The sequence below is a fragment of the Podarcis cretensis genome (genome assembly GCF_951804945.1).
Source record: "Podarcis cretensis genome assembly, chromosome: 2".
NCBI lineage: Eukaryota > Metazoa > Chordata > Lepidosauria > Squamata > Lacertidae > Podarcis > Podarcis cretensis.
Window position 1 is genome coordinate 49,744,700 of NC_137171.1, and position 26,650 is coordinate 49,771,349.

A 26,650-nucleotide genomic window follows, 5' to 3' on the forward strand; every position below is an offset into this window, starting at 1 on the left:
GGCATTGATCCGCTGAGGCTTGAAAACACCTATCAGCTGATATGCAGTGACCTCAAGCCTGTTTTCAAGTCAGCTGAGCAACCAAGAACCCCTCTGGTGAGCTTAGTTGTGCAGCTGGTCTTGCGGGATTGGAGTCACCATCTATTAGCTAGTAGGTAGTGCCTTCAAGCCTGCTGGAGTTCCCCAGGCCTTGTTTTGGGTAGGGATCAGCTGTGTAGTACCTCTTATTGTCAGTCAACTGATTATCAGTGACAGCAAGCCACTGACAGCAAGCCACACGTGCCACAATTGACAGCACACTTTAAGAGTCCTAGTTGTGTGTTGTGCCTATTTCTACTTGTCCTACATCTGATGTCAGGTGTGAGGCAGCTATAGATAGGGGTAAATGGCCTCACAAGATAACTGGGGTTTAATTAGGCATGCAAGACAGAGGTTTACCCACTCATTGTCTCACACATACACCCCACCGCCCAGATATAGCACCACCAAATCACAGCTCTCCTGCTTTCAACTGGGAATATCCTCTGCTTCCAGACTTCTAACAACCTCTAGCCAAGTGAGTCACTCCCCTTTCCCTAGCCCCAAAGGGGTGATTGGCATTGCAACCACTGTGTGGGGGAAAAGGGTTAATGTGCCCATCTGTGTTATGAAAGCCAGCCCTACTGTCCACATTCATGTCCTGTTTTGATGACTTTTTCTCTCTACTCATCAGCAATTTTATCAAACCAGTAAGCATTTTATGAAGCCTCAGTAAAGTTTGTCAGCTTTTGAACTAGCCCCCGTAGCTGCCTCTTTAAAAATAGTTTGCCTTCAATTAGAAGGTGGCAATATTAAATTTCATACCAATGAAAGTTTCACCTGCTTATTTCTGTATATCAGACCTATGTTCCAGGCACAGGGGCAGGCCAGACCATTTTACCAGGTCAGTTGGTAATCAAAGTGGTAAGTACGGTATATCTGTAAATTCGCATTAGAGTATCTTCGTGTCATATGAAACTTTCATTTAAATAACTGGATTATTATTATTAAATCAAAGCAGATAGGCTCCTTAGGACAAATGCTGGATATAGAAGAGAAGCTACCTAGCAAAGGTGAGAGATGGTGAGGCTGCATCTTTATTTGGAGCCCAGTCCTGTGACTTCTGAGTAAACGTCCTTAGTATCCTTAGGCTACACAACACACACACATTACCCACGCAAGTGCTCTTTTAAGAACACACTGGTGACCAAAATAAGCACAATAACACTTTATGTTTCCTTTCAAAAGCTGGAAAGCATTTGCAACCTTACAAGGCAATTAAAACAAAAATCTCTCTAGCACTATCCAGAGTCACTTTATGCCCTCCGATTCCATGACAGCAAACTAAAAACCAAAAGCAAGCAGCTTTTGTGCATGTACATAATAAAGCAGATAGTCTTTGCTTTCTGTAGGGGGTAATCTAATGCAACAGCTTAGAGTGTGCTGCAGGGAGCTGCTAGATGAGAACAGCTAAGTTTTAAAGATTTGTTCTACACAAGAGGACTTAAGATTTGAAATAGGGGGAAGTGTTAGCCTCTCTTGCCCCTCATCCCAATTTTTGGCAAGGGGTGGCACAACGCTGCAACACAAGGGAGTCTTTAACTCTGCCCTAATTTCTTTCAATTTTCTACTTTAGTTCAGGGAGCCAAGTTTAGTTTACACCAGCCAAGTTTGCCTACCTGGGGCATAAAATAATATAAAATACCACAAGCAGAGATTTGTGCAACTCCTCCCTGACAGTAATAAACATAGCAAAATAACAACACATTAAACCATTCACTGCAGTTTCGTGACATCCCAGATCACTTGCCTAAGGGCAGGCTTCCTCAACCTTGGCCCTCCAGATGTTTTTGGCCTACAACTCCCATGATCCCTAGCTAGCAGGACCAGTGGTCAGGGATGATGGGAATTGTAGTTTCAAAACATATGGAGGGCTGAGGTTGAGAAAGCTTGCCTAAGGGTATGACCAGCCCTCTACATACAGTCATCATTTTAGCCCTAAGTTTTGGATGTTCTTGGACCTTCTGTTGAAACCTGGAAGTAAAGCTGTTACTGCACTAATAACCTTATATATGTACCTGCCAAATGGTTCATGTTATGCAGACTTTAAAGCAGAGAGAGGGCGGCCTACATTCTATTTCCATGCCCTCTCAGCCCAAATTAATGTGGGTTGCAAGGAGAGAGGGGGTGAGGAGGAAGGTGCCCTGCTCACTTTGCTCTGACCTCCTTTCACTGGCTTCAGCCCTGCCCATTGGTGGTATGCACTCCCTGACAGACTCTTCCTGCAGGAATGTGGCCTCAACAGGAAAAAGTTCCCCACCCCTGATTTAAAAGTAACTATTTATTTATAAAAAATATTCAGAGTAACAAAGAGAATAAAAGCTTTGTAAGAAAGTCATCTGCTCCATTCTACTTTATTGTATATAAACTATATGCCTACCCACCCATGTTTGTCATGTTCCATATTTTTTACACAATGTAAAAAGGTCAGAATGTGAGGGAGCACACAGCACTGAACATCTAGAGCATATTTGCTTTCTTCTTTTTTTAAAGAAAACAAAGTTTGAGTAAGATTTTTCATGGTCAAGGGACAGAGCCCAAATTATGCAGACTATATAAATATGCAATGTTCCAACATTCATGTTTATATTGCTTCCAGAATTCATATTTTCTTAGCACAGCATTTGAGTTACTCTCATGCCAGAGATTATTTTCTTTAAACAAAGAAACTATCATGGGCACCACGATATGGTGGTGCCCATTGCACAGAAGGGAAACCCTGGCAATGCTCAGAACCTCACCCCTACTCTGCCAAATAGGCAAAATACTCCCCCCCCCCCCGCAAACACAGACAAGAAAAGACAGCATCTTCCTAAAAGCAGCCAATTTCTCCTCACCAAACATCCATCTCAAAGTAAAAAACAAAAACAAAAATTGGTAGGGGTAGAGACCTTTGTAGATAATGGTCTTATTGTATTCAGGATCTCATAAAGCTACTTTTTCTAATACATAAAGAGAGTTATTACCTTGTTTAATAACTAAATGGCAAGTAGAAATCCAACAGTTGTGGTTTCTACAGCAGATGCATGAGAATATTCACTTCTGAAATATCTGGCACGCATTTGTTAAAAGCACCAAACTTCTAAATAAGCCATTCAAGTTGCAACCTTTCATTGAATCCAAAAAGTTAGACCTGTTATTGAGCTGGAGATATTATGCTGCCCCAGACAGTTTTTTCATGAAACCTGTATGATTTTCGGGGTGTGGGTGCATGTTATGTATCTAACAAAACAACTGGGGAAATATTATAGTTGTTGGGATGTGAGAAGCCTTCTTCTGTACATGCCAAGCCAAAACTATTTTGTAATGCATTTTGCCAAAACCCGACAAGATTGTAAAGTTTATTTTTCCTGCCCCTGTGCCTTTGACAGTAATCAGAAAAAGCAGGTGAAGCTTTTCTTGAAATGATAAGAGCAACTTAACCTGCTTAATTTATGAGGTTCTTCCAGAGGAAGCGTGGGATAGAAATGGTCACTTACCTCTCTCCATGGTGGCGGTTGCGGCCTCAGTGCCTCGTCTCCCCGTGGAACCTCACAGTTTTTCAGTGGCCATTGCTGCTGCTCCCTGGCTGCCGCAGACCCACATGGCAATCAACTAAGCCCACTATTCAAATTGGCCTATCCATGGCAGCCTGGGGGGTTTGGGGAGTGGACCTGAGGGACACAGTCTTCCCTCAGGTACGTTTTCCAGGCGTAAAAGCAAGCCAAGGCTGCAGTGCAGTCATCCAGGAACGTCACCTGTGCAACCCTCCCTTTAGACATTTATGTTGTTTCTTTTAAGCCCCTTTTCTTTCCAGCATAGCGGGCTTTGCTATGGTCTTTGGACGGTTGCCGTATTTGGAGCTGGGAAGGAATTTCCCCTGCACTTCAGGTTTTGCCTTCCCCATAGCACTACACACAACTTTGGTGGTTTAGGCCTTGGGCAGAATCCTTAGGCTGTCTCCTAACCTTGGCAGGGTGTGTGAAGTGGTGACTCACCCCCCTTCCAGTGGCAGCGTTTACAGGGCACCCCATTAGAGGGGTCTTGAAGGAAGACCATAGAGCCTGAAGCGGGTGGGGACTGGGCCATGGAGCTTCCTCAGCACTTAGGGTCAGGCCATCCATGTAAACCTGCATTTTGTGATGGCCCCTTCTCTTCCCCAAGCAGATCCTGTCGTGCCTCAGACCCTGCACTATGGGGCTGAGAGGGATACATGCCCAATGCCTATGCCAAAGATTTGCCTACCTCTGAAATCTATAAAGTTGTGGCCTTTTTAATCCCAGACAGTTGTGATGTCCATTTATTCATATACCCTAGTTAGTCAGACTCCCCAGTGGACAGAGACTCTATCGCTGGGCACACAATGGAATACATGTGCCACAATTGAGTTGGGCTACTGAGAAGGACAGTAAGTGGCAACTTGTATGTTTGGTGTGGAAATGGAACTCAAAAGCATAGCTGTCAACTTTCCCCTTTTTTTAAGGGAAATTCCCTTATTCCGAATAGGATTCCTCGCAAGAAAAGGGAAAAGTTGACAGCTATGCTCAAAAGTAGGCAAGATTTTTCTGAGAAGCAGTCTCTGTCTTCTTAGTCATTGGGTAGTTAGTTAACTCCTGCTGGCAGAGGCAGCCAACCCTGCAGTGGGCTTTCGAAGTCAAGCTATTGTTTGTATACACGGTAATCTCAGTGAGAGAAATTTCACTTGCTTTTACTGCATGCCACTCTGTGCTGGGCACAAATTCTTCTGCATGTTGTTTTTTTAAAAAATAAAAAATACCCCTTTTCATTCATGATAAATCACTTCCCCTGTCTCTGAGAACTAATTCAGAAATCATGAATGAGAGTTACAGGGAAGAAATGTGATGTAAAGCAGAAAGATGCACTTTAAACAGCAGCATTTCAGTGCAGTAGCCATCCCCCTTCTGACTTTGGCATTAATTGCTGCATTACCACTGTCCTGTAAGTCAGTAAAGCTTGGTATATGAGCAAACTCATCCTTCCTGCTGCTTTCTACAGAGGCTCTCTGTGCACCAAGTACCATCCAGATTGGTAAAGCCACAGGGCTTCTTACGGCATAAATGTAGGCTGCATGGTTAAAATCTTGCTGGGGTGAGCTGTACCTTTAATACAGACTATACAGTACAAACAAGCCTCTACTGCAACCTTTCGCTGAAAGCTTTAGAGAAATCCATTTCAGCACAGAGGTGCTGCTGCTACTGCTGCTGCTGCTACTGGAACCTCAGATCAGACTTCTGTACCATCTAAGTTGGAAGGGGACTTTCCTGTCTCTGGACTGAAGGAGAGAGAGAGAGAGAGAGAGAGAGAGAGAGAGAGAGAGAAGAGCTTCCCTCCTCTTCGGTCAACCATGAGTGACTGTTCGAAGAGATGTAAACATGGAATTGTTAAATTTGCCCAAACCATCTTTAAACTCATCACAGGGACACTCAACAAAGGTAATGAAAGGAATTCTGTCTTCTGTAAACTGTGGGGAATGGGGAACCGCTGTTGCCAATTGGGGTTTTTATTATGGCTGAAATTAGCCAGGTCCCTTTGGGGACGTTGTTTCCTAGAGTGAAGTCATGTGCAGTGAAGGATGGAAGTGATGCTGGTTAGCCTTACATAACTGTTTGTAACTTTGGAGAGGCAGTTGTGGGCTCTGAGACATTCAGGCTGCAGTGTTTTCATTCATGGTTTTTTGGGGGGAGGTGTTGGTTCTACAAGCAGGTTTTTGTGCAGTTGTAGGAAGTCACTGCTTGCTAGTGTACACAAAATAAAAAGGTTTGGCAAACTGTTCTGCTCTAGTGTCAGATTAGTATCTTAATAGTGTACTTGATTGAGAATTTGTCTTGTTGCAAGTGGTAGTGTGTGTCTCTAAAAACCTTTAGTTCTAAATCTGGGACATTAGTTATTGCAGGCATTGCTTCAAAAGCTATTATTCTTGCACGCTTGCAGTATCTAGAGTGAAGTGTGAATCAGTTCACTGAATCTGTTTATTTTTAGATGGGTCAAAGACTTCTCCTTCCTGTTTACCTCCACTTTCTCCTTTCTCTCCCCAGCTACAGAAATGGGGGTGGTCCCTGAATGTATTGAAATCAATGCCTTTTTTCAAAAATCATTTTAAAGAGTGAAATTTTCATTGGCCTTTGTTTGTCTGAACTTTAGGAACAGGGAAAGTGCTTTAATTTTCTTAAGTGTCCTGTGCATTCAGACCTTAACTGCTTCAAATATCTAGTTGAGACTTCTCTAAAGTTTATTGGCTTGAGCCCATTTTAAAAACAGGATCACATGTGTGTTTAATGCAGCTTTTGAGTCTCATTATGGTTACCTGATGAGTTTATTTCAATAAAAGAACACAAAGCTTTAAAAACACATTAGGTACATTATCAGAAAAATGAAGGAATGTTTCTTGAGAGGTTTGAAACCTCATATGTACTATTTTGGTGTTAGTGGTTGTGGGGGAAATGTGTGTTTGTTTTTGGATATTATTTTCCCACAGAAATAATTTAATGTGTACCTGGGTATGTATGTTAACAGCTGGTGACAATACCAAGATATAATGTATTAGCACATTCTCTTCTAGTACAGATTGGGGAATTAATTCATTTGATTCCTTTGTAGTTGTAATGAACAGATTCAAAAATCCAATAATGGCTGGTTCCTACCGTGATTTCCAAGTCAGTTTATACAAAACATTACGATTTCCATGTTTCTCTACTTATTCTCTTGCTGTTTCATTCCTTCCTTTGTATGAAGACTGTTGAGCATAAGACCAGCTGAGAGAAATGAAAATCAAACAATTTAAAACTTGTTATAACTATCAGGCGGTGGCAGTTCTTTATCATCACCAAGGTGCCTTTTCATACAGAAACACTGAAAAAAAGTTTGCAGGACAAATACCATGCTGGACAATTGCATGTCAGTGCTGAGAAAAGAAGTGGTGGCATTCTTCCCCCATGGATTCAGGCTTCCAGCACACCAGTGTACTAATTCCTACTTCTATGGTGGAAAGAAGTTGTGTGTATTCTTAAAACTTTGAACTTGGTGATTTCTCCCCGCCCCCCTTTTTTTGTCCTTCAGTGAAGCTGGTCTCTTTCTGAATGTCAGGTGTGCCAGCCACCTAGGGGAAAGGTTTCGGGAGACACTTGGACAAGACACTCTCACTGGGCCCCCTTTTCCTTACCACTGCAAACTTTATGATGGCCCTCCTCTCTAAGCACAACTGCCCTGAGGGAGAACAGAAGGTACAGGCAGGATGCTGCTTCATCTTCTTACAGATATCACTGTTGGGGTGCTTAGAGAGGGTAGGTTCAGGAATTCTCAGCGGACTCCTTGAAGAGATATGGGTCTTTCAAAGTGCCAGGTGATGGCTTGGGCAAGAAGACCCAAGAATCCTCGCTGCATTATGGTTCCAAACAATTGATTTAATGCAATTTTTGCAGATTGATCATTAGACCAGCAACCTCCGTGCTCACCTTTGATATCTTTAAAAAAATGAGGAAATTTGTCATTCAATACTAACAAAATTAGGATAAATTTAGTATCCCTGAGGAAAAAAGGTGAAGGAGAAGCATAGTTGGCAATGGAGTGCAAAGGTCAATTTATTATACAGTATGTGATTATGTATATGGATTATGCAATAAAGTCAAGCAGACTGTGTGTGTGTTTGTGTGTGTGTGTGTGTGTGTGTGTGTGTAGCCTGAGCCTAAGATATTTACTGAGAAGTTCCCATGAGTTAAATGATGTGTGCTGCCTCGTAAATGTACTGATAACTACAATTCTAATATCTTAGAAGTATATAAAGGGATGTGGAGGATGCAGAACTACTTCAGAGTGATTTGGGGATATTGGTGTATTGAGAGTACAATGGAGTTTGTGCTATCTAATGATTATGGTTCCCCTGAAAACAATATTGGTAATAGTTGTGTGTGTGTGCAGCCCCACCTCCCACCCCCAAATGAGGCAAGGTAAAGCAACTGCCTAAGGTGGCAGGATCCAAAGGAGCAGCAAATCCCAATGTAGTCCTTTATTCCCTCCTTGTTTCTGATAATAGATCTTCACTCACCCCTTCTTCCCTGATGGGGAGCGAGAGTATCATTTTGTCAATCGCCTCAGGTGTGAGTTGTGTGTGTGAGAGAGATGATTAAGTGTGTATACAGAGAGAGGGAGAGACAGAGGGAGAGATCGATGCCTGTACACACACTGAGACAGAGAACCACAGTTCCCACAGATATCTGATCTGGTAAGAGGAAATGACTACTACACCAGCACAAATAAAGGGTATAACAATGGTCTTGTTTCTGAATTAAACACCCCTGTTGAAGCCCCAAACCTGCTGGGCTTCTGCACATGAGTTCTTGTAATGAATTTATAGATTATGCTTCACATTGGTCATGCATGAGTGTGAAACCCTCTAACCAGTACAAATGACTAGAAAATGTATGTTGCTTTATAACACTGGAATCATGGTCCCTTTGCTCATCTCTTGTTTGAAATGATGATGTGTGCTCTGACTTAGTCATTTCTGTTTTCTGGCAACATCCAACTTCAAAGCTGCAAACATTAGATTTTTGTGGTCTCCAAGGAATCAAACTTTTGAAACTTTAATCATGTCTTTTCTTTTGCAGCATGACTTTCAGACTGGAAGATGCAGACTTAGGAAGGCATAAACAGTAGGAACAAGTTGATTTTAAAATGTCTCCCAAGTATCTGATGTAATTAAAATCGAATATTCTCATATAATAAGTTAGGAAACTAAAAAGTCAAATAAACACTTATTTAATGGATTAAACATCTTGAAGAGAAAAGCAGCCCTGGGTAAAAGATGGCATTACAATTAACTAACTGTGATTACCTGGTGTGACGAGAACTGTATGTTCCAGAAAATGTTTCTTCTTCAGACACTTAGGATATTCTGTTTATTTACACTAAACTGATTGCTCCTGGATATAATGAAGATCCAAAGAGATCTGTACCATCCCCACCCATCTACCCCCTTCACCCCAGTGGTACAGACATGTTTTTCCACATTGTCTCTTTCAAGCACAAATTGTACAAAAATAGTAAAAATCACTCAAACCACAGTATGATATACCATACTTTCAGTCAACATTCTATGAGATCCATTGCTGGTTTTAATGCTATGGCTTGTAAAAGTTGAGGTTAAGAGCTGCAAATCCTAGAGCCCAAGTAAATGGACTGCTGTTCTTATTCAGATTACTTGCAGTCCATGACTGCATGTGTTGGTGTGCATGCTGTACACCAATGCTCGTTGGAGCCCCAATTCCTACTGCAGACTCTCTGGGAAGTGGCATTTGATGTGGTGTAAAGCGCTGCAGCTGGAAGGGAAATGTCATCTACTGTCAGGGATCAGTATTTTCAGGTATGTGCTGAAGGGAACTCCAAAAGCTACTTGGCTGCTCTGCCTCTCCTCCCAGCTGTCTGTTCACTGCCATAATCAAGTGAGGAGAGCGAGGCCAAACTTGCTTCAGGAAAAGTGAACAAGCAGCAGCAATAACAGCAGTGATAAGGAGGGGGTGCTCAGGGCTTTGGTTGCAAGTGGAGGACACCCATCAGTCTAGAAGTGAATAATCCTTCCAAGGATCTCTTCCTTGAACCAATACTACTATGGAAAATAGGTAGTCCTGTTTCTGACTTCTGCATTGTGGCTCATAAAAGTGGGGGAGAAATATGCATTCTTTGCATTAGGAAGGGTTTCTGGAATTTGTAACTCATCAGTGCCCTATATGCAGATGCAACAGGCCTGTGCATGAGCCACCACCTCTTGGAAGCCCGCAGCAGATGTGTGTAGAGCCCACTCCCCATAAATGCATAACCAGTAATTGAAATATGTACCTGTACCTGGGCCAAGGTTTAGGATATTCTGGCCATTATTTATTTAGTATTGCTCAAAAAGGTCAATAAAAGTACCCAAGGTTGATAATTCAAAAGAGATTGTTTGTATAATGTAATAAGAGCAGAGAGCTATTTAGTTGATGACTCATCTGGGATCTTCTTTCTCAAAGTTGGAGAAGTTGCTGTAGCTTAAGTAACCAGCACTCTTTCTTTGCTCCTGAAAGTCCTTGTTAAAGCTACCACTTCAGGATCAATGCATGGGATTTTTTGTGTGTATGTTTAGTTTCTATTATGCATTCTAAGTTTCTGGCAGCTGGTAATTTTTGCCTACTTTTCATTTAATTGCCTAATTATCTGCTCCGGTGAAATAAAGCCCTCCCAGTCTTTTCATCTACTCTCCCCCTCCCCCTCCCACCCGGCGAACAGATGAGCTGTGTAATATTTACAAACGTAATAATATAATTAACAGCATATAATGTCTGGATTAATTTTATAATGTTTGCTGCCTTCATGCTTGTGGTGATAAGGGATGTTCTTTGTACTTGTGTAACAAATATGATTGATCTCTACTAAGTATAACAGAGGAACTGTGATATGTAATCTGTATGGCCAATGTATTCCTATAAAATATCCTATAAAATATCCAGTCTATGCAAGTATGTAACTGCTGCTGTGTTTTCCTAGTAAGCCAAAGGAAGTAACTGCCGATGTGATGAGAACATCAGCAGGAATCAGTGATAGTGGAAGCATATTTTTGCTTTATCTCAGTCAGGACAGTGATCCAATGTAGAATTTGGCACTTTATTGGCATAATCTGAAACTCCTCCTTCTATGAAAGGCAATACTGTTTGACAAACAGGTAGGTATGATCAACTGCATTCAGGGAGCTTTTAGCATTTCTGTATTGCAATTGTAATAAAGTGTATTTATTTATTGGATTAATATTCCCCCCATAGCTAAAAAGACTCTCAGAGCAGCTTCCAAAAATCAGCAAGAAGATGGTCAAAATTTAATCATGACACATGAGGAGAAAGCAAGTTCAAGCATATGGTATTCAAGTTACAGTTGATATAAACAGCAGTTCATCTCTGGAAGCACTGTTTTCTCTCTGTCACTTCAATCTCCTAGTCAACATCCAACATCCAAGTGCAATGCCCATGCCATGAGGACAAAAAAAGATCCTGCCATGCAGTTCTTTCCTCAGACTAAATGGCTTTCAGCATGTTTTATGAGCTGCCTTATGCAGTGTTAATTCTGATGATAGTCGGTCTCTTGGGCAAAATTCTTTTAGAAGCTTGCCACCTGATTTCCTTGAAGTGGAGGTGCTGTGAATATAACCTTTTAAATAAAGAAGATATTTGTCCACGGAAAGAGAATAACCCTCTGGGTGGACTCACAACTACCAGCAGCCCCAGCTGGCAGTACCAATGTACAGGAATGGTGGAAATTGTAGGCCTAGAACAGCGATGTCCAACAGGTTGACTGGTTGATTCCCGAGTGATCGTGGTCAGTCGTGGTCGATTGCGGCTCACTTCCAATCTCCGGTAGCAGAAAGCATTGTTTTGAAAGTCTCCTCCCCCTGCCGCCCTTGCTCTGCCCGTTTGTTACATGCATTGGGCGGTCGTTAGCGCTACTAAGCTTTCGTATATTTTGCTGAGTACATTTGTTAATAGTGTAATAGTGCTATTAATAGTTAATAGTGCTGTTGCTATTGAGCGTTTATTGTCCCCCCTCCCCCCACAAAAGAAGCTCTGGAACTTTTGCCTCCTGTAAAAAAAAGCTCCACAACTGAAGCCTCCCCTCCCAAAAAAGCTAAACAACTTGCCCCTCCCAAAGCTCAACAGCTTTGAATCCTTCCCTTAAAAAAGCTCAGCAACTTTAACCTCCCCTACAAAGAGCTCAACAACCTTGGCCTTCCGCCCCCATTACAATGGGTAGATCACTGTCTCTAGGGAGTTGGACGTGCCTGGCCTAGAGCATCTGAAGGCCTGTTGGTTTCTTATCCCTGTTGTAAAGAATGTGATACAGCTCCATCCTTGGCTGCAGGCTTCTTCTCTTACCCTATCAATATTCATCTTGTGTTGGGGGGCCACCAGGTGGCGTGTTGGAAGATGGCCGACAATAACATCTCTCTGACCCATACGAGGTAATTAAGGGGCTGCTATGGGAAGTATGCAGTCTTCCTACCCGCCCAGGAGACGGGGGGCGCTGCCTTGCCAGCAGGTGTTCACAGTGCACCCCCTGATCCGAGAGATGGGGGTGCCGAACACTTGGCACGAGCCCTTGGTGAAGTCAGATCTTCCTGACGCCAATTCCAATTAGCGCGTGCTGGTTAGCTGCAGCTCGGAATTATAATTGGAAACATATGATTGGAATGAAGCTGAAGCACATACATCAAGTAATGTTCGAGAGATAAGACTGCTGATTAATGGATCTCTGTGACCGGGAGTGATGGATGGATAAGTAAATCTTCTGATGAATCACCACTAGGAGACTGTATGTTTGGAATGAAAGGGGGGTGGAGGAAAAAACTTTTTTTTTCTTTGCACGATCTAATATTAATAACCCTTCACCCCAGATAGAAATAAGATCGTTGCGTTTTTATTAATCACAAGCAGGAATTCAAGAACTGTGTGGGATGGATTATAACAGGAGAGAGGATTGGTGAACGGTGAGAAAGAGGAAAAATTTTATGACGCAGTTAAAAAATGGCGTCTCGCCAAGACAGGCTTGCCGGAGAAAGAAGGACAGGGGGAGGAGAATCAGGATCGTTCGAAAGAGAAGGAATGTTGGAACGCAAGCTTGACCTGACAGAGCCTCCTGATTAATTTGATTTATTTGGCAAGCCTGAGAAAAGTAAAGGACAGACCGAAGATTATTATTTTTTATGGAAGCGTCGAACAGAGGCTGTCCCTGAGCGATATGATCTTTGAAGAGTACAAAACCCACACAGAGGATGCCTGTTTTCAATCTGCTTGTGAAAATTATCAGAGATCGCAAAGAAAGGAATATACGATAACATCAAGAAGAGAAAGAAAGTAATAAAGGACTATCTGGATTGAACTGGATAGAACTGTCTAATTAAAGCAGTAATATAAGTGATGTTTGGACTCGTTCGGAGTTTTGGACTCGTGCGGAGCTTGATGTATGGGTACCCCCAACAAAATTTAAAATTTGGCTATATAATTTGGAACCAATGTGATTTGGATAATGTGATGTGATTGGCCTGTTAATAAAAATTATTATTTTTAAAAAAATATTCATCTTGTGTTTATCTCTTTTCACCTGTCTCTTATGTCATGGAGAATGGCAATGGTAGTATGGTATGGGCTGTTTCCTGAATGGACTGGTTTATATTAGATATTTTACTGTGGAAGAGCCAGGTGTGGTTGATACAGCCACATTAAATGTCGGTCTACAGCTGTTAGCACAGTTCCAGATTTTTTAAATGGATACAGGCAGAAAACACATCAGGATTGTAAGTCCGTGTTCTCCTTGAAATGAATATTCATGGAGTGTTTCCACTTGGGAAGTTTAAATTCACATAGAATTACAAATCTACCCTTACTCTCATTTTTCAGTAAGCTTCTAATTTTGTTGCGTTGCCAGTTTTCTAATATTTTCCTTTCCAAGGAAAGAGGATGGACTACATCAACTGCTGATAACTTAAGTAGTTACGAGATTTAAAGTAAGAATGATTAATGGTAACTCTCTAAGTGGGAGGCACGGTACAGTAGCTTTTCAGAAGAGTGGTGAAAAGACCGATGCAGCTAAGCATTGCCGAGGTGCTAATACATATTGCCCAAAATAGCTGAAATCCTGCAAAGAGTGATGTGTTATAAAATTGCATTTCAAAAGTTGATACTTTATAGTCAGCGTTTATCATTAACGTAGCTTTGCACTTGGATTATTCTGAATAAGATGTTGCCTCTGAATAATTATTATTCTGTGTAAGATGTTTCCTCTGGACTAAGTTGCACAACATTACATTCACACTGTGAGAAGCTCAGGGTTATATCTCCTCTTTATAATCACAACAACTCTGACAGGTAGGGATTGAAACTCAAGTCTCCTGAAACCTGAGCCACTACATTGTGCTGGTTTTTGATGTGATCAGCTCCCATCATTCTCAGATGTTTGCTGCATGCTGGAAAATAAAACTAGGTAATTGTGGTTGCAGTTTAGGAGGGCAGTTCTTTATCTTGTCCTGGTTAAGGAGTTATGTTCTGCTGTTCTTGATTGCTCAGATCACAAATTATAGTTTCTGCTTGTACTGGGGGTAACTAAATTGCAAGGCGCTGAAATTTATGGTGTGCACTCTTATACTGTCTGGTGTCCTTATTATGAAAAGGGATAAACTCATATGACAAACACTAGGATCCTTATAGGAAGGCTGCCACGTTGTTAGCAGAAAAATTGGAAGAAGATTGGGTTTTTCCCACTGTTGGTCTTTGCTGTTGTTGTTACATTTGTATTACAGTGATGAACAGTGTCTATGTATCACTGTTAAAACATAGCTTTTTAGGCTGCTTTTCCCCTTGTTTTTGACTGGATGACTGAAGAAATGGCAACTGCAGAAGACAATTTGATACAGGCAATTTGAACTATATTGGCATATACTCAGCTTTAATTTCTCCTGTCCCCCCCCCCCAGGCCTTATTTCAGATGACTGACCACTTTGAAACGGAGCTACAAATAGGCTTCATGGAGCTGTGAGGTCCAACACTTCTTTTAATGCTGTTCTTGATTTTTTTCCCTCCTTTTGAAAAGAGCCTTGCTTCTTTTCAATGATGCAAACACTTTTCTGGCTTCCTTAATTGGCCTCGCATTTGTGCCAGCCTGAATTTGTTTGAACTATTGGCAGCACTGAGTTCCATTGATCATGCACTCTACTCCATCCTTGTGTGCTTGCCTGCTTCCAGTCCTGGATTTAGTTCTGCTGCTTCATCTTAGCATTTTTGCTGCTGAGAGGTGTTCTGTTTATTTTGCATCTAAGCCCCAACTAAGACAATGGGAATCTGAAATGATTCAGTTTTGGTTTTAAAACACACATTAAATGAATTGCTTATGCAGTATTATGTTGATATGTTGTGACTGTATTCTGCTGGAGTTTGCACAAATGAGATTTGTCTTTCCATTAAAAAAGATAAAAATAATACCTTTCTTTACTTGGGAACAAATGTTGTGAGCAACATAAAGAGCAAGTTACATAAAGGTACTAAATTATTATTATTTATTTAAAGAATTAATATACCACCCTTAATTAAGGACAGATAGTACTGTGGAACCTCTATTTACAACCGTAATCCATTCCGGAGGTCCGGTCATAACTAGAAACATACATAAGTAGAGGCGCACTTTTCCATAGAAAGTAATGGAAAAGTGAATTGATCCGTTCTAGACGATGAAAAACACCCCCTAAAACAGCAATTTAACACAGATTTTATGGTCTAATGAGACCATAGATCCATAAAATGAAGGCAACAATCAATGTACTGTACTATAAAATAAATAAGACAGTATTGTAGATGAAAAAAATTAACATTTACAGTACAGTGGTACCTCGGGTTACATACGCTTCAGGTTACATACGCTTCAGGTTACAGACTCCTCTAACCCAGAAATAGTACCTCGGGTTAAGAACTTTGCTTCAGGATGAGAACAGAAATTGTGCTGTGGCGGCAGCAGGAGGCCCCATTAGCTAAAGTGGTGTTTCAGGTTAAGAACAGACCTCCGGAATGAATTAAGTACTTAACCCGAGGTACCACTGTATTTTTTTCCCTCTTACGTGCACTGATGATACAGTAGTCATTGTTTGGATGGGGGGGGGGCTTTTATCCATTTATGCAGTCACACAATCAACCAGTAGTTGAACTGGGTGCCACACAGTCACAAAAACAAGTGCTCTGCAGCCGGCGGGGTGAGCTCTGGGCTGCTGACAAGGCCTCTGTTTGTATCGAGAGGAAAGTTCATAAGTCAAAGCACCTACTGAAGGTCGTAACTGGAACCAAGGCGCATTTTCCCTAATGAGGCCTCCCACCGCTGGTGTCCTTCCACTGTTCGGATTCTGTTCTTAGAAGGAGGTAAAGTTCTCAAACCGGGACACTACTTCTGGTTTTGCGGAGTTCGTAAATCAAATTGTTCGTAAACAGGACTGTTCTTAAACCGAGGTACCCCTGTACAAGCACCAAACAACACAAGTTTGTTTTAGATCCTGGTGTGATGTAGCTAATGTAATATTTATTACACTGACTAACGAAACATAAATGTTAGATTCCTGTAGCAAAACATTTCAACTTCTTCATTCATCAGTTGTTCTGATCAAAATGATGCTTTGAGGATGGAACTCTTAGAAGACCTTCATTTGCTGAAGCTAAGTGATGCTGGCACTGTCCCCTAGGTTGCAGCCATGTAATGTTAATGTGACCAGCATGTACATCCCTAAGTTTTCTCTTTTTGCTAACAGTGCCGACTCTCTTGGCATTTCTTTAGCAATTATTGGTAAGTCAGACAGGCTGTGGTTTAGTGTTTAGTGGCAGGTTGCTTCACACATTTTTTGGTCAAAATTTGCGGTTTCTAAAATGTACACATAGGTTGGTTGTTGTTTTACGTATGTGCTGGATATTGCACCCCCCCCTTTTGCATTTGATTATATAAATCATATAGCAGGACCTACAAGTGATGCTGTCTCATCATGGAACTGAAGTACCCTAGTGCCTAGTATAGCATCATGTATAGCCTTGAAAGTGTTCACCCTTAACTACAAAATAAAAGAAGCCCGGGTGCTCTAGGCTCAGGGACCAAAAGAACTTTGTGAGCTTATGGTGGTTTGATGTCAACTTGTGTAGGTCTGAGATCTTTCAATATCTCTCATTCAGATGTGTTAAGCCAGAGGACTATCTCTCTGGCAGGGACTGTGGGGTAGAAATGAAATCTGTTGCCAAAAGGGCATGTGCTGTGATTTTGTCTGACTTCAGAACATGACATTTCAGCCAGTAAAACTAAATAATTCATGTGGATTATTTTAGATGCTTGTAAAGCCTGCCTTCCATGGTCAGATTAACTCTTAGTGTGAAAGTTACCAGTTCCTGGTCTTGAATGGTGCTACGTTGACTCTAAAAATTAAGAGTCTCCATTGCTCCTCCTCCTGTTGCCATGGAAGGCTGCTGAGCACCTTTGTTCATGTTTAACTTTCCCAAATCTTTTTAAGCATGAAGCAATTTTCCAGCACTGTAGATGTTGAAGCATGCATTTATTTCAGCCTGGATGCCCAGAAACCCTGAATTTATTTCCATTTCAACTTGGATGCCCAGAAACCATGAATTTATTTCCATTTCAGTTTTTGAAAAACAAACAAAAAACTGGAATTTAAATTGGCATTTTCTAACAGAAGTAACTAAAAGACATTCTGAAACATGAAACCCCAAAGGGAATGCCTCCCCACTGCCACCACTTTTTGTATTAGCTCTGGGAGGTACATATAAAGGTAAAGGTAAAGGTACCCCTGCCCGTACGGGCCAGTCGTGTCCAACTCTAGGGTTGTGCGCCCATCTCACTTAAGAGGCCAGGGGCCAGCGCTGTCCGGAGACACTTCCGGGTCACATGGCCAGCGTGACGAAGCTGCTCTGGCGAGCCAGCACTAGCGCAGCACACGGAAATGCCGTTTACCTTCCCACTATAAAGCGGTACCTATTTATCTACTTGCACTTAGGGATGCTTTCGAACTGCTAGGTGGGCAGGAGCTGGGACTGAAAGACGGGCACTCACCCCGCCGCGGGGATTCGAACCGCCGACCATGCGATCGGCAAGCCCTAGGTGCTGAGGTTTTACCCAAAGCGCCACAGACATTAGCCCAAGAAAGCTAATGCTATAGATTTGTTCAAGTTGCTACCAAAGTCTTTGTTGATTTCCCCCTCATCATGATTTTTCCAGAAGCTCGTGGTGTGCACAATAGATGAATATACACTCTGCCCACAGTTCATGCACTCATCAGACCTTCGGAACAGAATATACTGGTACATAAAAACTATGCACTATCCCCAACACTGTTAAATGGGAGAACTCACTGCATAAATTGGGAATGGTACATTGGAACTTCCCAATGCACACCAGTGGGGAAATTCATCACCTGATGGGCCTGGATCACACTATTTGGGCTAGGGCTAAGACATTTGCCACATTGTCTGCAGTGAAAATAACAGCAAGATTATCTCTTAATTTAACTTTAATATATATATTCACACATCTATGCGCAGGCACAGTACTGATCAGTAAAGTGGAATTAAGGCTTAAAAAAATTTCTAACCAATCTGTATCCTGCCAGAAAATGTCAAAGAAATTATTGGTTCTTGCCTTTTGACAAACATGCTTGCCAACTTGTCTGCCTTTGTGGAGGGGGAAGATCTTTAGAAAATTCTCAGCAATTCCACTCTCCAACCCCATCATCCTGCCCTACATTTTCCTTGATTTTCTAGTCTATTGTATTGCATAGTACAGCTGTATAAATAAAAATAAATGGTTTCGAAAATTGCCTAAGGAACCAAGTCTGTACAACATAATCAGAAGTGTGTCAGAGCCAATTTCAGACTGAAAATCGAGCAGTTGCATGCCCCAGTACTCTTAAGCTCTGGTCATGGATATAATGACTTTGACTCCATCTGGGAGGGCATGTGAAGGGTAAATAAGGCTGCTTCTTATTTTAAGACTAAGGTATTTTTTTATGACCTCTTAGTGGTATATGTTAAAAACAATGATTATATTTAGCTTTTTTCTAGTTCTGTGTGAAAAGTGACACCACATTTTTGGTCTAAAACCAGGATAGGGAACCTGTGGCAATCAATACGTTTCTGGATTACAGTACTCATCATCCCTGACTATTGGGAATGCTGGCTGGGGCTGATGGAATTTGGACTCCAACAACCTCTGAAAGGCAACAGGTTCCTGATCAATGATCTAGAAAGTGATTGTCTTTTAAGATGCCTGATGATGGCTTAAATTCTCTTATGCCTGTTTCTGGGCAATATTGCTTCAGATACAGGTACAACTTGCATCACTGACTGTTCCTCCACATAAAAATAAACCCTGCATGTAGAAAAGTAGTTATCACAGACTTGGTTGGCCAACTTCCCATTTCTCCCATTAAAGAAATATCTTGATACACTTCTATTTTCCATGATCTTCTCCAGCTAGCTTAGAGGTTTTAGTTTTGTGTTTCTCTTCCTCCCTACTCTTTTCCATACCCCATTACTTACTTTTTCTCTCCTCATTCACCTGTTGATTGAGCTTGTCAGTCTGCAGAGAACATTTTGTTTATTTTGCACCCAGTTTGGATTTTTTTTAGGAGCTCAGAATACAATGATTATGTAATATGGAGGGACATTCAATTATTTGATCCCTATTCTGGAGTGATAAGGTCTTGGGTCAGCAGCAGAATGTTTGCTTTGCATGTAGAAGGTCCGTGGTTCATCCGTGTCATCTGCAGATAAGGCTGGGAAAGATGCCTGTCTGATATCCAGGAAAGTCACTGTTGGTTGGTGAGGACAATACTGAGCTAGTTGGAGTTAGAGCCTGGCTTGGTTCCTACATATATGTGTGTGTGTTCCTATGGTATAGATGCAGGATATCACCTCAGTGGGACTTCATTGCAATGTGGGTGTGATATTTATTTCAATTGCTTCTTTGTTTGTATGTATTAATGTCAATTTAGACCTGGTCATGTGAAGATTCAAGATAGGTACAGTGGTACCTTGGGTTACAGACGCTTCAGGTTACAGACTCCGCTAACCCAGAAATAGTACCTCGGGTTAAGAACTTTGCTTCAGGATGAGAACAGAAATTGTGCTCCGGCGGCGCAGCAGCAGTGGGAGGCCCCATTAGCTAAAGTGGTACCTCAGGTTAAGAACAGTTTCAGGTTAAGAATAGACCTCCAGAACAAATTAAGTTCTTAACCCGAGATACCACTGTATTTGACAGAAAAGAAGCAATGTTTCAAGTTTTGTAGTCAATCTTCTTTTTTTAATAGCTATGTCAGAGCATTTAAGTTGAGCACTTCTTACCTTCTTCTTATCTTTACCTTTTCTGATTGATGAAATAAAAATAAAGGATTTGTTGCCCCCCCCACACATATAATGAAATATGTTGCAAGTTCTTATCTCACAATAATAGAATTGCTTTGTTTGTCACCTTCTATTGAATCCATAACTCAATTTAGGGCTTACAAAGACCGTTGGGATGTCATAAACACATATGCTACGAGTGCTAGACTTTTTGTTATTGATTTCAAAGATGATCCAAAATGATACAGCTTAACTACTCAAGAATGTCAGAGCTTTGTGTATCTGTTCATTTTGGGAAGGGTGCAGAATCAAGTAGCTTTCCCCAGTATGGATTGTTGGAAGACAGCTTAAAATAGTATGTTAGACAACTCCATGCAATAGATTATTCTGGGCACCAAAAAAGTGTAAAGCTTTCCTCTCTGCCCTATATAAGTTTATGCAGAAAGGGCCTCATGCATTCATCTGACCGCAAGGGTGACCTCTGTGTTCTAACCATGCACATATTGTATACATGTCAAAAACAAAGAGAATGAAATGTGGTTGTTTTAGATTGATTAACTAAGTGGGTGTTTTGCTTCATCCAGTTGGACCAGGGTTGTGGCCTGATGAGGGACAGAGAATTCTACTTGGATTTAAAAGGATTGGTTGGAGAGAGATCACAGTAGGAGAATTCATGTGTGCCTGAAGGTTGGGGGAGGGAGAGGGAAAATTTGCTGGAAGGAAGAGCTAGAAGGTAGAGCCAGGCAATGTGGCTTAAAGCGGCTTGGAGAGTGAAGAAAAATCAAAGAGCTAGAATCACTGGCTAGAGCAGAAAAAGAGCTGTGGGGAAGAGTAGAATTCCCAGAAGACAGTCGTCAAGGGAACTTGGAAGCTAAAAGGCAGCAGAGGCTTGTTGGAGTGTGGAGGAAGAACTTCGGTAGGAGTCCTGAACAAAGCAAGAGCCTCTACAGAGGCAAGTGGTCAACTAGAAGACTACAAGTATATAATAGCCCTCAACCTTTGCCAACCTGGTGCCGTGTGTGTGTGTGTGTGTGTGAGAGAGAGAGAGAGAGAGAGAGAGAGAGAGAACAACTCCCATCAGCCCCAACCAGATTGACAAAAGCTGCACCAAAGGCATTGATAATCTTTTAAATGGAATCCTGTTTTCTCACCATTGGTACTTTTTTTTTTTTTTAACACTATTTCTGCAGATGATGAACACACATAAAAAAAAACATTAATATATGGCAGATTATTTTTATCTTCCCCTTTGGGAAATTGTTAATAATTGTTTTGATTCCATGCACTCCACATCTTGCTTTGAACTTGTGCATGTGTTCTCTAATGCTGGAAGAGTTCTATGGGAACACCATCACTTTCAGAGGGTCTGCTTTCTCAGGAGTGATGACTTGCTGATGTTAGCACAGAAGTATTTACCTGCTCCCCTCCTTGGCTGCCTAAGCAACACTGCTAATACTAGCCTATAACATTCTGATTAAAAATCATGCTCACAGGGCACTGTAGGAGAAGCGGGGTGGGTATTTCACATAGCAGACAAGCCAGCAACACCTCAGCACATTCCCAAGATTTGACCAGCTTTATTTCAGGGAATCACTAGTGTTTCCCACAGCAAAGATAAAATATGGGTGTAATATATAAATGTATGACCACATTCATGTGTTTGCTGCTGAAGCATCAGTGAACACAGATATTCCCTACAGAAATCAAAATATGTAGAACAGCCATTGCTGAAAATGGTGTGTGTGTGTGTGTGTGTGTGTGTGTGTGTGTGTTTGTGTTTTATATTGAGGGTATGAGTGCTTCTAAAAAAATACCCAGTGGAGGAAAGCCAGAAGAAAGGGTGTTATACATTAATACCAGTTGCAGGATGTATCTGCAGCATTGCTGTGAATTCAGTTTTTAAACTGCGAATACTTCTTCTCACCAGTTGCTATTTTAATGAGCAGCTTAGTTTGACCTAGATGAGGCGTCTAATAAAATGTAGTAGGTGCTTCTGATGTGAAGAACCTTATGGGATACAACTGGGGATAGCTGGCTGTGATTTTATCTCTTCTCCCATCTCCTCCCCAAGAAATGACCTTAAAGACTGTGACAAATACTAGCATGGGAGAAATGGAGCCTGACTTGCAACTGTTTTGCATAATCTGGTTATGCAAACCAGAGATGGTTCTTGTTTGAAAGCTTCTCCTATTTCATCCTTATCTTGCATGGCGGGGTGGGGGGAGGAATTGTGGAATTGTTTTATATTGTTGGGGGGGGTTGGGGGGTTGTTAGAGATCCCATTTTTCAGCTTTGAACCAGATACCAAGATGATCTAAGTTAAATCTCTGAGTGATATGTAATTTTCTGAATGTGCATGCATGCCTATGCATGTGCATGAACAACGTTTTGTACACACCATACATTTAAGGCAAAGAATCCCAGGAATCCTTACAGAGCTATAATTCTCAGCACCCTTAACAAACTACAGTTCCCAGGTTTCTTTGGGAAAATAATATGCTTTAAATGTATGGTGTGTATGCAGCCTCCAGTGCCCAACCAGCGATTTTGCACCTTACAATTAATGGGTTTCATTTTGAACATTGGTATCACATTATAGGACAATTTTTCAAGAATGCTTTCAATTGGAAGAAAAAAATGCTACATTTGCTTTTAAAATCCATGTACTATAGTAGGGTAGGCTGCTGCAAAATAAATACCTGCCACATAAAGCAGTCAGCTAAAAGTTTTGAGCAATCTGGAATGTTCACTTAGAGCAGGTCGTGATCCTTTGTGTGAGAATAGAGATACTACAATTATAAATGAACAATCTTTTTATATGGTTTTTTTTTTTTTTTGGAGAGTATTGCTGTCTGGCTTTCAAGCAGATTAGATCAGGGGTAGGCAACCTAAGGCCCATGGGCCACAAGCTGCCCACGGGGGTCGTTTAACCAGCCCACGAGCCGCCCCTGAACCGAGCCGCCTGTTCGGCGAGTCCCTGCACACTGCGCTAAACCGGTGCAGCATGGTGCAGGGACTTGCTTCCGCAGTGCCAGAAATCATGTCTGCGCATGCACAGACACCAAAAAACGTGTTTGTGCAAGCACAGATGCCGGAAATCACGTCTGCGCAGACATAGACGCCGGAAATCATGGGCGTATGCACTCATGTGCATGAACAATGCGGGCCACTGAGGGATCTCTGCTGGAATGAACCGGCCCAGGCGAGGTAAACCTTGCCAACCCCTGGATTAAGATGTTTGATGGATAGCATTCTGTTCGGGAGCATGCTTCATTGAAGAAGACTGAATAGTGCCTAACTGTTTAAGAACTGCCAGGTATCCTTATGCTGGCATTTGCTGGATAAATACTTTTATTTCCTGCCAGTTTAAACTAATGATATTTTTGGAGTGCTCTTGTGTGGGCAAGGAAGATCTGGAGGACTTGAGCATCCCTCATTGCCTTGGTACAAAGCTAAGAATTGACATTCTGTGCTGGAGAAAGAAACTTGGCTAGAGGCTATTTATACCCCTTTCGTATTTTCCTCAAAGCAAAGTTCAGTCCATCCTGCTTATCAGTTAGTATACAGATCCCATCCCTAGGTGGGATTGGTGGGATTGATAGCATGGAATTCCAGAGGAAAAAACTGTTTGTATGAGAGTAAGCAAGTGTAATGTTTCTTATATTTTGCTAAAAATGTGTTGCATTTGAAATGTACATAAAATGTCATTGAAATGTATGTAATAACAGGCTGCATGTGTATAAGAGAACTGGTTTGACTGCTGGTTGTGATCACATTTTGTTGGCTGGCAGTGGAAGAAAGGTTAACTATTTAAATGAGATCCTTATTTCATAAGTAAACTCTTTACACAGTAAATATTAAATTGGAGGACAAAATAAAAAATTGGAGCTGCGCACCCTAAAAGCCCTTAATATATAGTGCAAGGTATCTTCTCAATGTGTTTGTAAAAGTTTGTATAGTGCATGGGCTAAAGTCTAAACATCTACAAATCCAGAAGTTTCCAATGTGTGTTGTCTGGGGAATCTACTTTACTTTCATAAGTATAGTGTTGCAAAATGAACTTGTAATTAAATGAAGTTGAGGTTAGTATCCATTTTAAGAGTTTGAGTTCAATCTGCTTTCTTAACTTTCCCCCATCTTGATCTTGCTGTGACGGGATCGAGATGCAGAATGGAGAGCTGAAATGTCACCTGAAAGGATTATTTGCTGCATTCTGATCTTTGTATTTAATCAGGTCGGTGGCGCTGTGGGTTAAACCACAGAGCCTAGGACTTGCCGATCAGAAAGTTGGTGGTTCAAATCCCTGCGATGGGGTGAGCTCCCATTGCTCGGTCCCTGCTCCTGCCAACCTAGCAGTTCGAAAGCACGTCAAAGTGCAAGTAGATAAATAGGTACCGCTCTGGCGGGAAGGTAAAAGGTGTTTCCATGCGCTGCTCTGGTTCACCAGAAGTGGCTTAGTCATGCTGGCCACATGACCCGGAAGCTGTATGCCAGCTCCCACGGCCAATAAAGCGAGATGAGCGCCACAACCCCAGAGTCGGCCAGGACTGGACCTAATGGTCAGGGGTCCCTTTACCTTTATGTTGGTGAATGACATAGTAACAGAAAAATTGTAGTGATAATCTGTTTATGCACCTGCTATTCTCATTTGGGGTGAAAAGCACAGGAGAGAGAATGGCTTATGCCACCTGAGAAGACAGGAAGCAGTAAATACAATTTTAGGTCTTTAACTCCTCCTCTACCTCTTCTAGGTAGATCCCAGTTTCATTTCCTCTTTTAGCCTGAGAACGCAGCCTTTTTCTTAGGTTCTACTAAATGCTCAACTTTTCTTCTAAGATCTTCTCTTCCATCTTCTTATCTATTATTGCTGCCATGTTTTTCTTCCCTCTCCCCTCTGCACCCTCAGCCCCATCTTCCCCCTACAGACCTTAGGTGTTTTCAGAATATTACCTCAGGGTGGAGCCAAAGCCCAGTGTAATTCTGTAATTTGAATCCCTGACTTTACAAAGGAGCTCAGAAGCTCCTGAAAAATGTTACATGGAGATGTTTCTCAACAAATGGAATGGAAAAGAGCCCTTGAATGTAGGGTTCTCTTCATTCAACTAGGAAGCCTGAAAAAGAGTGTTTCTGGTTTCAGGCAAAGAGCCCTACACATCTACAATTCTATGTATGTAGATGTTCCTTAGACCTTCAAATGGGAGTCAATGGAGTGTGCCTTCGGGGTGAAGTCAAACCACTGCATTAGCAGCACTGAAGTGACTTCCCCAGGGTTTAAACCTGGGCAGTGTGTATGGAGGTCCTGGGTCATCCAGATGACAAGACTCCCCTCTCAGCCTCGCTGATACAGTATAGGCCAAAGGATAGCAGAGCAATACTTTTGGCACTGGCTCGGCTGCAGGAATAGCCAGAAAGAGGCATGCAAGCACTCTGGATTTGTGTAGGGTTTACTCCTTAGCCTTTTCCTCTCCCAAATATATCCCACAAAGCAGCAAAGGCTTAGGATCAGAGTTTTCCTTTTCCAAGGTGTGTGGTGGAGTCTCCTTCTTTGGAGGTCTTTAAGCAGAAGCTTGACAACCATATGTCAGGATTGCTCTGATGGTGTTTCCTGCTTGGCAGTGGGTTGGATTCGATGGCCCTTGTGGTCTCTTCCAACTCTATGATTCTATGATTCTAGATGTGCTACTTCCCAGGTTGATGAGCTCCATCTACCCCTTGATTTCCTCTACAGTGCACGCAGAAACTGCCTTCTTGACCATTGGACCCACTCGTCTGCTCAGTCCACCAGAACCTGTCTTCATATATAATTGAAGTCCCTAACTCACTGAGGGTTTGAGACCCATTGGCTACCCTCACCTGGTTTAGCCAGCCAGTCGAAACCTTTCCTGGGGTGTGGTTGCTGTCACATGCTGACAGCTTCTAGAAGCCACAGGTGAGAGCTGAGTGCAGTGGGGACCAAAAGAGGACAACCTACCCCAGAAGGAGCCTGAAATGTCCTCCACCAGAGGTACTTCCCCTCCTCTAACACCCCATACACTCATAACCATGAAATTGCTATGCATAGGTAGTACCAATCACAATGGTATATGAGTTAGTGTAGCAGGTTTTATTTTCCAATAATTGTGTGCAGTGAACTACACTTTTTGGACATATTCCAAAGCTTGAGTATCCAATTGTCAGTTGCCCACCATTTTTCTTTTTGATCAAGCTTTGACCTGAATAGACAAGTCAATTTATTTTGAAGTATTCTACATCTTTTATTCTTATCCAACTTACCGTACTTTTTTTAGTTTAACTTTGTAGTTTGGATTTATCGTACATTTTCTTGTGTTGTGTCCTAGTGACTGATTTAAACATCAAAATTCAGTGTTTGATGAGGAAATGACAGACTTCTCATTACAGTGGTGCCCCGCAAGACGAATGCCTCGCAAGACGAAAAACTCGCTAGACGAAAGAGTTTTCCGTTTTTGAGGTGCTTCGCAAGATGAATTTCCCTATGGGCTTGCTTCGCAAGGCGAAAACGTCTTGCCGCTAATAGCCGCTAAGCTGCTAATAGCCGTGCTTCGCAAGACGAAAAAATTCGCTAGACGAAAAAACTCGCAGAATGAATTAATTTCGTCTTGCGAGGCACCACTGTATTATGACACCATCTGTCTAATGCAGGCAGGGAGAACCTGTGGCCTTTCCAT

At 41.9% G+C, this 26,650-nt stretch overlaps 1 protein-coding gene across 3 annotated transcripts in view; it reads left to right on the forward strand.

Annotated features, from left to right (window-relative positions):
• The window catches only part of KCNIP1 (potassium voltage-gated channel interacting protein 1), a 575,203-nt gene that overhangs the window by 72,887 nt on the left and 475,666 nt on the right, over positions 1–26,650 (forward strand). Inside the window, exon 1 of one of the 3 annotated variants that reach the window (XM_079964899.1) lies at positions 5,260–5,510. The exons of the other annotated variants lie outside the window; for them this stretch is intronic. Coding sequence (XP_079821025.1) covers positions 5,423–5,510 — 88 coding nt within the window. The 5' untranslated portion in view covers positions 5,260–5,422. Of the gene's footprint in view, positions 1–5,259; positions 5,511–26,650 lie in introns of those variants that run through there. 3 annotated transcript variants of the gene reach the window in all.